Below are 12,594 nucleotides of genomic sequence, written 5' to 3' on the forward strand. Positions count from 1 at the left end.
AGTTCTCTCTAAGTAAATAAAATTTTGTCCTTAATAGTAGTTTTTTTATAATGCATAATATAATCTATATGCTATAAAGTTTTCTCGGTTATTTTCAAGTGTAATGGGGATAGTAAAGTCAATAGGTCCCCCTGCTTTTCCCTTATTTCTTTCTGCTTGTTCTCTTTTAAGAAATGAAGGCACTGCAATGTAAAAACAAAGACAATTCTGGTGAAAAGCTCAGGATACAAGAAAAATTGATGCACTTTTTTCACTCTTGCATAGGGGAATGACTGGATTAAGGCCATTGGCTTGATTTAGCAACAAGTTTAAGAGAAAGCAAATAAAAAATTGTCTAACAAATAATTAGCACTTGTAGAAGTAACTTTGTGTCTGGTATCATGTCTCTGATAAAGAGCAATAAAAACAGAGTACTTATTTTGTTTAATGGCTAGGCAATAATGTCTTCCTGAAAACATTCAAGTGTTTTCCCAGTCTGGGAGAGTAATAAAGATAAGAAAAAGTCAACAGCACTTAGATGCACAGGCTGTACCATGCATCTTATCATGGATAACCTTCCTTTTAGGTTAACCCAGGTCTAACAGTGTGGTTGTCAGTCTAAGACTGTTGTTCCAATTAGGAGGATACAACTTTATTCTTTCAAGGTATATACAGTTTTGTGTAGTAAGTTAATAGGTTCTAGGGATGTATTGGGGGTATGTTTTTATTTTTGTTTGAAGGGTTTCAATAAAACAAAATGTTTTGCAAGATGTGGCATAGGCTCAAATGGATATGACAAGAAGTAACTGTATAAAAGCTCATCTTGCCAAACATTAGTGTATGCATGTAACATAAAATCTGGAACTAGACACTTGACAAAAAAGTTACTCATAAAAGGTAGGAATAATAACTTTTTAACATAATGGCGCTTTCTGTATTATCTTGAAATGTAAATGGTCTTTTAAAAAAAAACAAACAAAGAAAGAGTAGTGAACTGTATTGAAAATTTTAGAGTGCAAATAGCAATGCTACAAAAGGCAACACATTTGGAAAGAACTGAAAATGTGAATTTGATAAAGAAATGTTTTCAGGGTGGTTATTTAGCAGAATATGTGGTACAGAGGAAAAGAGGAGTACTTGATTGCGGGAGGAGCTCCAGTAGTGGTAGAAGAGGACAAAAAAAATAATGGTAGATTTGTAGTACTAAGGGGCTACTGGCAAGGAAGGCAGGCTGCATTGGCATGTATTTATATTCCATCTACAACTGCTATAATGGAGCTTAAGAAAATTCTGGGAGAAAAGCAGGGAATATTACTTGTAGGTGGGGACTGAAATCTGATTTGCAACAGTGAAGATGTATCTGGAGGGCCCAGAAGGGAAAAATATAACAAAGGAGCCTACATTTTTGGAGAAATATATGAAAATATTTGGCATGGAAGATGAGAATTCAGTAGTAGGGGTTTGGAGTGAATTTACATTTTATTCCCCCAAGATAAAAAAAATGGTCTAGACTAGACAGAACATATATTTCAAATGAGCATGTGCATTTAGTTGAAAGTTTTGATATGCATTCAATAACTGTTTCAGATTATGCGCCAATAAAAACTATAATAAAAATGCAGGGTGATGGAAAAAACAAGACACTACTGCTTTCCCACTTATCTGTTGAAAAGAGAGGAATTTAAGAAATGGGTAGTGGAAATTACTTGAGAGTTATTAGAGAAGATATAGATTTCTTATGAAAATATAGCTAGGGAGTAGGATAAAATTAAAGTGGAGTTTAAGAATAGGGTGCAAATAAAAGAAAATAATATATGGTTAAGAAGCAACAAGAATTATTTAGATAGACATAGGTTAAAGTATTTCAGAACAGGGGGAATGTCACAGAACAAGAAGAGGTACAATTGCATAATGCTAAACAGAGAATAAGGGATTACCTTGATAGTATGCATGAGTTTGGAAAGATTGCTGATAGTTATCTTTTTTTATAACTCCAGAGCACAGAAAGTTTTAGCACAATGACTCAGGCAGCAGAAAGTAGAAAGGGTTGTCACCAATCTTAGGGAGCCTGTAACGAGGAAGATTACGAGAGATCCTGTAGAGGAACTAGATACGCTGATTCTTCCAGTAGAACAAAGTGGTCTTGGATTACTCGATTTGAAGGGGTATTTAAAACTCGTGTACACTGCAGAAGCAGAAACCTATAATTCAAAGTGGAAAGCGATGATGACGAAACAAGGGGAGTCTCAAGGAACAAGGAGATTCTGTCAATAGGGATGATAGCAATTAGGGATGCAGACAATAGACGAGAAGGGACTGGACTTTATTGGAGAAAACAGGCAAAAGAACCAAGGTATTGGGAGCAAGTAATTAGAGAGAGGGAAATATACTAGAATAGGAAGAAGCCTAGAATTTATTTGGACTGCAGGCTAGATTGTGTCTTTCCCTATCAAGAATTGTTATCACAGTATAAGCAAACAGAAAGAACTTGTGGGATCCTAATCAAGTAGAATCCATTGTAGAAGCTGCTGTTTAAAAAGGAATCATTAGTAGAGCATATAAATATTGCATGATTAGTGTAAGAATCAATCACAGTAGGTTAGAAAGGATTGGATAAGCAGTTCACAAAGAAACAATGGGGGGATATATGTATGACTCCAAAATAAGCAACAAAGTCTAGAAAAATTTAGGAACTTTGCTTGGAAGTGTTTACATAGGTATTTTTATACCTCAAGTATTTTTCCTCCGGTAGATATCTCATTTTGGAGGTGTGATGAGGAAGAAAGCAGTAATTGGGAACATATTTTCTGGGAGTGTAATGAGTTGGAAGACTTTAAAAAAGCACTGCAGTCTACTCTATCAGAAATACTGGATGAGCAAATTGATATGACTAAGGAAATCATTTTTTGGGCTCTATAATACAGAATCTGAATTGCCTAGACGTAGTAAGGCTGTGCTGAGACCAATTATGGTGGCTGCCAAAAAAGCAATTATTAGGAAATGGAAATTGAAGTCTAAACCAGAAGTAATAACTGAAAATTTAGAAAAGGGTAGGAGCAAATTAAATAAAAATGGAAATTGTCAGAACAGTACATGCAGATGATGAATGAGGTTTAAAAGAAGGCAGGATTTGAATGAGCTATGTAATGTCTGACTGACTGTGACTGGATAGATTATAAGTGATGTATAATGTTTGCAACTAAAATTATGTCAGTATGGTTTCTTTTAGTTTATATAAATGTATGATTGCCTGTGTTAGAAGTGATCATTTAATAAAGATGTTTCTTGTTCAATAATAAAAGTTTATTTGAGCATGTCATATGCTGTTATCGTTCCCATACAACTGTTTTCCGTTTTTCTTAAGTTATTGTAGCTTTTATTTTATGTATAAAAGTTGTACAATTCTTCTGGGTTGATTTCAGAATGAATATCTGTAAGTAAAAAGTAGAAATAATTTGCTCACCAAAGTAGACATAGTAGAATTTTTAACATAGTACAGAAGCTGAATCATTGATGAGTTGAAATTCCAAGTTTGAAAATAGAATTTTCTTTCAGTGTGGTGATCCTGTTCATTGTTATAAAAAGTATATTTCAGTTTTATCCCTTTTTTCTCTGTAGATTCAGTCATGGGTCAAAATGTGTCTGGTAAGGAAACAATACCAGAAACGGCTACAGTATTACAAGGATCATGTAAGTTTTATTAGTGAATGCATGCAGTGAAACTGTGCTCATATGAGGACACATGGTTGAAGTTTATTGGAATTAAAATATGCCTTTTCAAAGATGCTTTTTGTGTATTTCTGCATAAAAAGGTAATAAAGTAGTTGGTGCAAAGCAGTAACATTTTGTGCCATTGAAAAATTGTGAAGTACTACATGTTATTGTTGGAGTCCTGTGCATATTGTTTGACCTGTTATTTTTGCCTGCCATGTTGCTGTGACTTTCTGTCCTACTTCTGCAGTGAAATTGTGTTCCTGTTTTCATATTCTAATACACTAAAAAGTTAAGGTTATGCATAAATATAAATGAATCCCCTGATTACCCCTCTTAATCCAGTTTGGGGTCATAGGGGAGGTAGACCTATCCCTGTATTCACTGGATGAAAGGCAGATAAAGTAATCCTAATTCAAACATCAGTCTTTTGCAGCAAGACTCGTGCACTGCTAGACAGGGGTCCAGGGAATTAAATACTGTGGGAAGAAATAGCCAGGGAATTGTTATGGCTAGGCTTGTATAGGCCCTAGGGCCGATAGTCTAGTACCAATCTATGAACATACCCGCATCTGTACCCATAACTTTATAAGCAGCTTGGATAATCATCAAGTCACTGATCTATCTTTGGTGTATGGGAAAAAAACAGAATATGTTGTAAAAATCCACATGGATGTGGGGAGAAGTGGGTGCCATACAAACACCAAAGCATCACAGCCAAGAACTGAGCTCTGAAGAGCACCAGTGCTAAGCTCCACTGTGCTACCCACATGTTGGTGATGTTGCTGTTGTCAGACATCCACTGTAAATGTTTTTTGTTTGCTTTTGAAATTAATTAATCTTTCAGATATGCGCCCTTGGTCTCATTGGTGACCTACATTAAAGAAAAAAGCAGTCAGTGAGGGTGCATTTTCTCTTGATTGTACAATTTTTCTTCTCTTCATAGACTATTTCTGGCAGTGGCACAAGTTTGGTTCCAGACAAAAGAAAATGGACTATCTTATCTGCTTAGAATCTGTGTTATAGTTGTATCTCAGTTTTATACAAATTTTGAGGAGATTTTGGGTGCATCTTTGAGGAGAAATACTTGAAATGTACTGTTGCAGGTGAAAGTGCATTTTTCCAACTTTTATTCCTAACTCCAATCCTGTAAGACCCCATTTCAGACACTAGTTGATGACACACTGCTGGATTCTGTACCTCTCTGAGTTACAAGGCAAAATTTTATATTTTTACCTATGGCTTTTACGTCCAACCTGTGCCTTTTTCCCCAGTTTCATCTGTGACCAGTCAATATTAGACTATATTTATATGGCAATAACTATCCACTTCCAAACTAAACTGCCCTACCCCAGAATTAATAACACCAAAAATAATTAACTTGTGCTAGTTTAGTTCCCCCCTTGAACTGTGCTGCCATTTAGTTAACTGCAGTTCTATTCTCTTGGTACTCTCTCCCATATCACTTACCTACAGTTTGAGTCAATTGATTGTTTTTGTTTGAATTGTCCATCCTTCAGAATCTGGCTGCGAGACCTGTCAATCACTCCAACAGGACTCCTCCTGCAATTAGTCCCTACCCTCCTCCCCACTAGGAATGCATAGGACAGAAGTTATATAAGGGCCTGTATTCTCTGTTATGTGATTGTTTTCCAGCCCACAACCTCTCCTAAAAGCAGCTAACAGGTCTCTGCCCGCTTCGCTCCCCATCCTGCCCCCAATTCTCACCCTCCCCCAGTGGTCCTACCTTTATTAGAAGAATAAACCCCTCGCATAATTTTTGCCACCAACCACAACACTATTCCCAACTCTAACTCTGCCATCTGCCCACTACTGCTCCTCCTCTTCTGCTAACATGAATAAGCATACCATACTTATACTGTTTGCATACCCTCTCCTTGCATATCTAACATCTTACCAAAACTCCATTATACCCCCACTCAACCACTTCCACTGTACAACTTATTCACACCATCACTCATGACTCACCCTCATTCTGCTCCTCTCCCACCAACTCAAGAACCATCCCTGTGCATCCCCCACGTATTTTATCAACTAAAATACTCAAACTAAATGCATCCCTACAATTTAACCCTCCCAACACATATATTACTGACTGCACTCAATCATAAAGTTTCCCTAAAATGCAAACTCTTTCACAAACTGATAAAAGTAATAACATCATGCATATCAAAACTTGCCCTCAGTGGAGACATCCACCCCAACCCTGGCCCCTCCATCTCCAACCCTACTTCTAATAATCAGACAGAGCCACAACTTCTCCCAAATCCCAGCCAGTAGAAAAACAAATGACCTCCTCTTGCTAAGCCTAAATATCAGAAGTATAACCAACAAAGTCCACAAACTCCATGCCACCATAGACTTGTACTCCCCAGATATAATCATTCTGACAGAAACCTGGCTAAAACCTCACATTACCAGTGAGCAAATCCTCCCTAATGGTTACAGCATACTAAGACTAGACCAACTAAACAAGAAAGGAGGTGGTATAGCTATAATATTTAAACAGCATCTAAACATCCAGATCCTAAACTCATCAGCTCCCCAAATTGCCAGTGAAGAAATAATATATACCAACCTGAATATAAACCAAAATAAAACCAACATAATAGGATGCTACTTCCACCTGGCCAAAATATCTCTCCACTAGAAAACCTCCTCAGCTGGACTATCCACCATCTCCCCCAAGAGACCATAATTTTAGGTGACTTCAATATTGATTGGCCATCCTGTTGCGGCAACCATCCAACCCATCATCTAAACTTTCATGGCTTCACCCAACTAGTCCAGTCACCAACCAGAATAAATAACTCCAACAAGCACACTACCCTGGATTGGATACTGGTCATCAAGATTCCTCAGTCCTATGTAGCAGGCTGCCTATCAGATAGCCTCAGTGATCATTCCCCAACATTCCTACTCAAAAAACACCTATAACAGGTTAAACCTGTCATCTACCATCAAATATGTAAAAAACTACTCTTTAACCCAATCTCATTCATCTCATCTCTCAAAGAATGTAACTGGCACCCTCTAAATTACCTTAGCCTAGATGACGCAGTCCAATTTTTCAATACTACCTTCCTAAGCATCCTAAATAACCACACCCACATAAGACTTACTAGAACCAAAGCCCAACCCTCCCCATGGCTACAGAAAACCACTATGTCAGAAATGAAAAACAGCTATAAAGCCTGGGAACACTGGTGCAAAACCAAAATTCCCTCAGCTAGACAGAAATTCCTAGAACTACGCAATAATGTCAAAAAGCTAATAAAGCAGGACAAAATCCAATACTACCAGTCTGCCCACAACTCCTCTCAACACAACCCCAAACAATTCTGGACCTCCATAAATTCCATCCTTCACCTAGGTAAAATCAGTACCCGTCCACCTAACATTCCTCACTTCTCAAAAAATATTGCTACCTCATTCAACACGCACTTCACACAAACCATACTATCACTAGCTAGACAACACAACCCCCCCTCCCCTACACCCCTTACCTTCATCCTGTAATCTCCCCACACTCTTCTCATTTTCTCCCATTCCTACCTTCAACATAAGAAAACTTTTAACTAAACTTAAACCCACAAAATTAGCAGTAGACAACCTCCCAAGTGAATTCCTACAAATTGCAGCTGACTCCCTAGCCTACCCAGTATCAATCTTGATTAACCGATCTCTGTCAGAATGCTACATCCCTACATTATGGAAAATATCACACATAATTCCCCTCCACAAAGGCGGCCCCTCCACAGAACTAACCAACTACCGCCCCATAATGATTCTATCTCCACTCTCCAAAATACTAGAGAGATGCCATTCACTCTCAAATCTCAGACAACCTCCTTTCTAATACTCAACATGGTTTCCGACCAAACCACAGCACCAACACTGCCTTACTCTCTTTTACTAACACTATCTTTCACCATAAAAACAATGGCCATCTCTCCTCTGCTACTTTCCTAGACCTATCTAAAGCATTTGACATGGTCCCGCACAACTCATCTCTGTACTCAATAACCTATCCTTCTCTCAGTTGGTCACCAACTGGTTTCAGAGTTACCTGTCTGACCGCCAGCAATCTGTTGTATGGCAAAATTACATATCTCCCCAAATACCTTGGACCCCCGCTCTTCTCTATTTTCACCAATAATTTAGCCTCTGCCACCAAACATGGCACAGTCCTACAATATGCAGATGACTCAACCATCATCTGCTCAGCCCAGTCCCTACTCAAACTGCAAAAGTTCATTCATGATGCCTTTTCCTCTGTTGAAACTTGGCTATCTGATGCCCAGTTAATACTCAACCCAAACAAAACTAAACTCATCTTTGAACCCACCAAACATACTCAAAACAACTCACTTTAACATCACAGCAAAATACAACACCACTATCCACCCAACAGATCACACCAAATGTTTAGGAGTTGAAATAGACAACAATCTCAAATTTGACAATCACATATCCATGACCTAAAAAAGACCACAAAAAACTTGGAGTCTTATACAGTAATAATCAACTCCTCACCAAAGCAGCTAGGATTTCATTTGCAAATTCGCACCTTATCTCCACCCTGCTTTATGCCTCTCCAATATATCCCAACCTAAGGCAATGCGATCTAAGTAAACTTGAGACCTGCTACAACAAAATTGCCAAATTCGCCACCAGGGCATCCTACCATAGTCACCACTGTCTCTCACTTACTGAACTAGGCTAGCTAGAACTCCTTCACCGGTATCAACTCTCACTCTCCCACAAACTAGTAAACCATCCTCTAAGGGTCCCATCCCTCCAGAATCTATTCCAACCCTATCTCACCACCAGACCACTATGATCCAGTAACAAAAATCAATTACAGGTTACTAGAGCCAATAACACTGCTGGAGAAGCACTATTCTCCAGTGCTATAGCCAAGTTATGGAACACCCTCCCCCCACAATAACCTCTGTACCATCATGCACCCACTTCAAAGCTTTACTTACAGCGCACCTAAAAACATGCTGGCTATGCCCTTGTAACTCTTCCCTCTAACTTCTCCCACCCCATCTACCCTCTACCACTCTTCACCCCACAAACTACCTTTGATTACAGCAAGCTCTGATAATTCCATGCCTATCTACTTATTATACGGCAGTAACTTCTTATTGTAACAATTGTTACTATCTGCTATGACTTCGTGGATGGAACAGATGCTAGTTATCTACTGAATGTACTATGTTCTTCATCTGTTACTATGTCTGTAATATTTTAATTTTTGGTGCTTTTCTCCCCGGGCCTCCTCTGAAAATGGACCTGCATCCAGTCAGACTTTCCCAGTCAACAAATGTAAATAAATAATAAATAAATAGTGCCATATTAATTTTCTGCAAATAGTGATAAAAGATGCATAGGAGGATGTTCTCACAACTTTATCTCCTTTAATGTCCCTAGTATTGAATGCTTGCAACTGTTAAAACAGGGCCATGCCTATTGTCCAACATTGCATCTAGCTCAGGTTCCTGTAAGAAAGATGCTTTCTGTGGCTGAAAAGCCTATCAGAGTAGTTTTTCATTGTTCTTAATTGCACTTTCCAAAATTATTTCTATGTAGTACTTCTTTATTAACATTATAAACAAGGAAACACAAAATAAAGATAATACATGTTAAGGTGTAGGAGGTAATGATGTTGACAATTTGGATTGCATTGCTGAAACAGCTAGAGCTGCTGTTTGGAGTTTAGGTATAATGGGACTTTGCTACCTATTTCTTCTCCTTTGTATCAGGGTACTGTTCTCTCTCTAGTTTTTGTTGCAACTTCTTTTTCTGAAGTCAGTATCAACATCGATAGTCTTCTCTTCTGGAGAGGGGACCATTCTTGTATGTCACAGGTCATAGAGAATTATATTAAAGGAAAAAGGGGGCCGCAAACCTTGTTGAATATAAAATTAAGCTTGTACTTCTAGTAAATGGTCCTTTTGTTTAGTACACCTTGAGATCTTCAAGGATCATTTAATTTGAGCAACCTGGGCACATTTTAACTAAGCAAGAAAGGAATGCTTACAAGCATTGCAGGGCAGAATGTCATAACTGTGGAGATGAGCAGACTTTTATGCCCTAGCCAGTGAGAGTTTTGTTGATTCTAGTGCATTCAAGTCCTGAACAAAGATATTACCAGTGCTACAAGAGTTGTGGTTTGGGTATGCTTTGTCCAAATCCTATGTAATTCCTGGATTATAGTCTTCTTTCTGTCACAGCCTGGATATTAACCTGTCCTCTAAAGAGTTTGGCCTGCTGCACTTTAAAGTTTTTGTAGGTGAAGTTTTAATCTGTTTGTGTGGTCACGCAATACATGTGATTTTCACATGGCTTAAATAAGTGTTGGAACTAGGGGAATTTTTTTAATGTCAGAGATATTTAGGAAATATTCCAGCAATTCTTGCTGCTACCATCCTGTGTATAATATTTTTCACATTGATCACTGCTGCAGTAGACTTAGCAATATGGGTTGCATCCTGATAAGGATATAGTGGCCGGACAGCTTTCAAAGCTTCAGGGCACCTTCCATATGCCCCAGGCTGTCAAGCAGCTTGAGCTGACTAAAAGATGAGTTTGGACATGAAGCCCTTCAGAGCTTTCCTGCAATGGAAGAGTGCATTCCTCTGAGGCTTTCAAGGATTGACAGTTGGCTTGTGCTTTCCTTTGCAGGGCAGATAAGTTCCTTTTGGGAAAGAAAAACTCCCATTTGCTTAAGTTTTGTTAATGTTTTATTACTTTGCTGTTCAGGCAAGTTATTTTAAAGCTAGGAGTGTTATGTAATGAACTGTCTCAAGACTAACATTCTTTTAAATGGTGCAATTGTTTGTGTTAGTTTAAAAGTAGTATATATAAAAGTAATCAAACTGTGTTAAGTTAAAATTAACAAACATCATGCTTTACATATATTGCTATTTATCATATAAGCTAACCAACATTATATAAATTATTTAGTTCCTGCTCCCTTATTTTTTTTTAAAGAAGAAACTTCTTTATTAAACCATCACTTAACGACATAAATATTTTCTGTGGAGAAATTGTTTATTTTTCATTTTGGGGCTACCATGTGTTTTAAAGTGCTTTTTAATGTGTATTTTTTTTGTCAAAAAAGTAATTTTTGTGGACTGGTAGTTTTATTGGCATTTGCCGCTTGTCTTTCCAGTGAAAGAGGCAGCATTTTTGGCTTGACCATGGAACAAACTACAAATCCCATGGTTGGTCCTTCTTCCAGCTGCAAAAAGAAACAATTAAGCAAACAGCCTTTGACACCACAGCAGGCTGTCAGTTTGCTTCAGCTGCAGGTGGGTGACTCTGTTGTGGCTATTTGTTGTACCTCAGGCCATTCGTCTTTTACCCTGGATCCCTCTGGTGTAGAACCTACAGCCACTATGGACCAGGGATTAGCTATGTCCTCTGCAGCTGTTGGAATCCCCTCAGTGGGCAAGGGAGAGCTACTTTTGTCAGTCCTGGGAGAGGGAACAGGGAAGGTTTCCCTTTTGGGTAGAATGCTGTGCCTATCGCTGCGAAGCAGCTGCTGCCATTGTTAACACAGTTGACTCCATTTTTCCGGTCAGAAAAGAAAGAGAAAACGAAGCATCTATCTATTCATCCACAATTTTTTGGGATAGAAGTAGTTTACTGGGACTAGCTCAGGATTTAATTCAGGCTGTTGATCCTTTTTCTGGTAAAATAGAGGCATTCCTCTTTTCCTGAAGAGATTCAAGATTCTGAATCTGAACATAAAGATGTGAGGATGAATTCAGACTTTTGTCCTCAGATTTGTAATTCATACTCGTAGGAGAGCTCAATTTCTGATTTTCCCTGTGGACGTTTCTCTTTCTCTGAGACTGTTGCTAGAATGTCCTAGTGTTTTCACTGGGAGAGCACTGAGGTTTCTCATTCCCCAGAGAATACTGAGTTGTTATGGAAGGATTTCCCAGAACCTACACCTGTTCCTCCTGTTCTGTCTGCTTTAGAAGATGTGTTGTTCTGTCTGCTTTAGAAGATGTGTATCTGAATGCCTGCAGTTTTTCTAATAGTTAGCCAGTTGTGCCTAAAAAGGCAGATAGGCTGCAGAAAATTCCTGTCTCTCTTAAATTTTTATACACAATTCTGAAACCTGCCCCAGCACTTAGTTAATTCCAATCCTGTTCTTTCTAATAAGAATGGGAAAATGATTAATAGGCATGGGGAAACAATATTCTTCTGAACTTTCGTTTTTGGAATTTTGACTTGTCAGGCTCATATTTTAAAGTTTATTCTGACAAATTGTGAAGGCATGAGTAATGTTGCAATCTACAGTTTCTTATTGTGTAGAAAACTGTCTTGTATTGCACAGGTCACTACTCATTGTTTGCATTATGTATGACTCTTTTTTTCAGTAAACATCTTTATTAAATTATCATGTGTGACAGAAAATCAAACACTGACATCACTTTAGTTGCAAACATTATACATCGCAAACACCTCTGAAACAACGTAGTTGCAAACATTATACATCACTTATAATCTGTCCAGTCATTGTCAGTTGAGCATTATATGGCTCAGTCAAATCCTGCCTCTTAAACCTTGTTCCTTCCCTGCATATATTGTTCCCACAATTCCCATTTCTTCCTATGTTATGTATTTTGCCCTGTCCCTTTTCAAAAGGTCCCATTTCCAGTTGTTTTATCTCTGTGATTATATTCACTACTTCTAGTAAAGTTGGTCTAGACTTCGATTTCCATTTTCTAGTAGTTGCTTTTTTGGCAGCCACCATTGTTAGACTCAGCAAGGCTTTACTATGTCTAGGCAATTCCGATTCTGTATCATAGCTCAAAAAAATCATCTCCCCAGTCAATCTAATCTGCTTACCAAGCATCT

At 38.2% G+C, this 12,594-nt stretch overlaps 1 protein-coding gene across 1 annotated transcript in view; it reads left to right on the forward strand.

The window, feature by feature from the left end:
* IQGAP2 (IQ motif containing GTPase activating protein 2) overlaps positions 1-12,594 on the forward strand; it is a gene marked incomplete in the record, with an annotated part of 4,327,392 nt that overhangs the window by 3,062,417 nt on the left and 1,252,381 nt on the right. The window contains 1 exon segment of the mRNA XM_044063965.1: positions 3,598-3,669. Within this exon segment, the coding sequence (XP_043919900.1) occupies positions 3,598-3,669 (72 nt within the window).

This window comes from Protopterus annectens, chromosome 2.part2 (assembly GCF_019279795.1).
Source record: "Protopterus annectens isolate FY-2018-M chromosome 2.part2, PAN1.0, whole genome shotgun sequence".
Classification (NCBI taxonomy): domain Eukaryota; kingdom Metazoa; phylum Chordata; order Ceratodontiformes; family Protopteridae; genus Protopterus; species Protopterus annectens.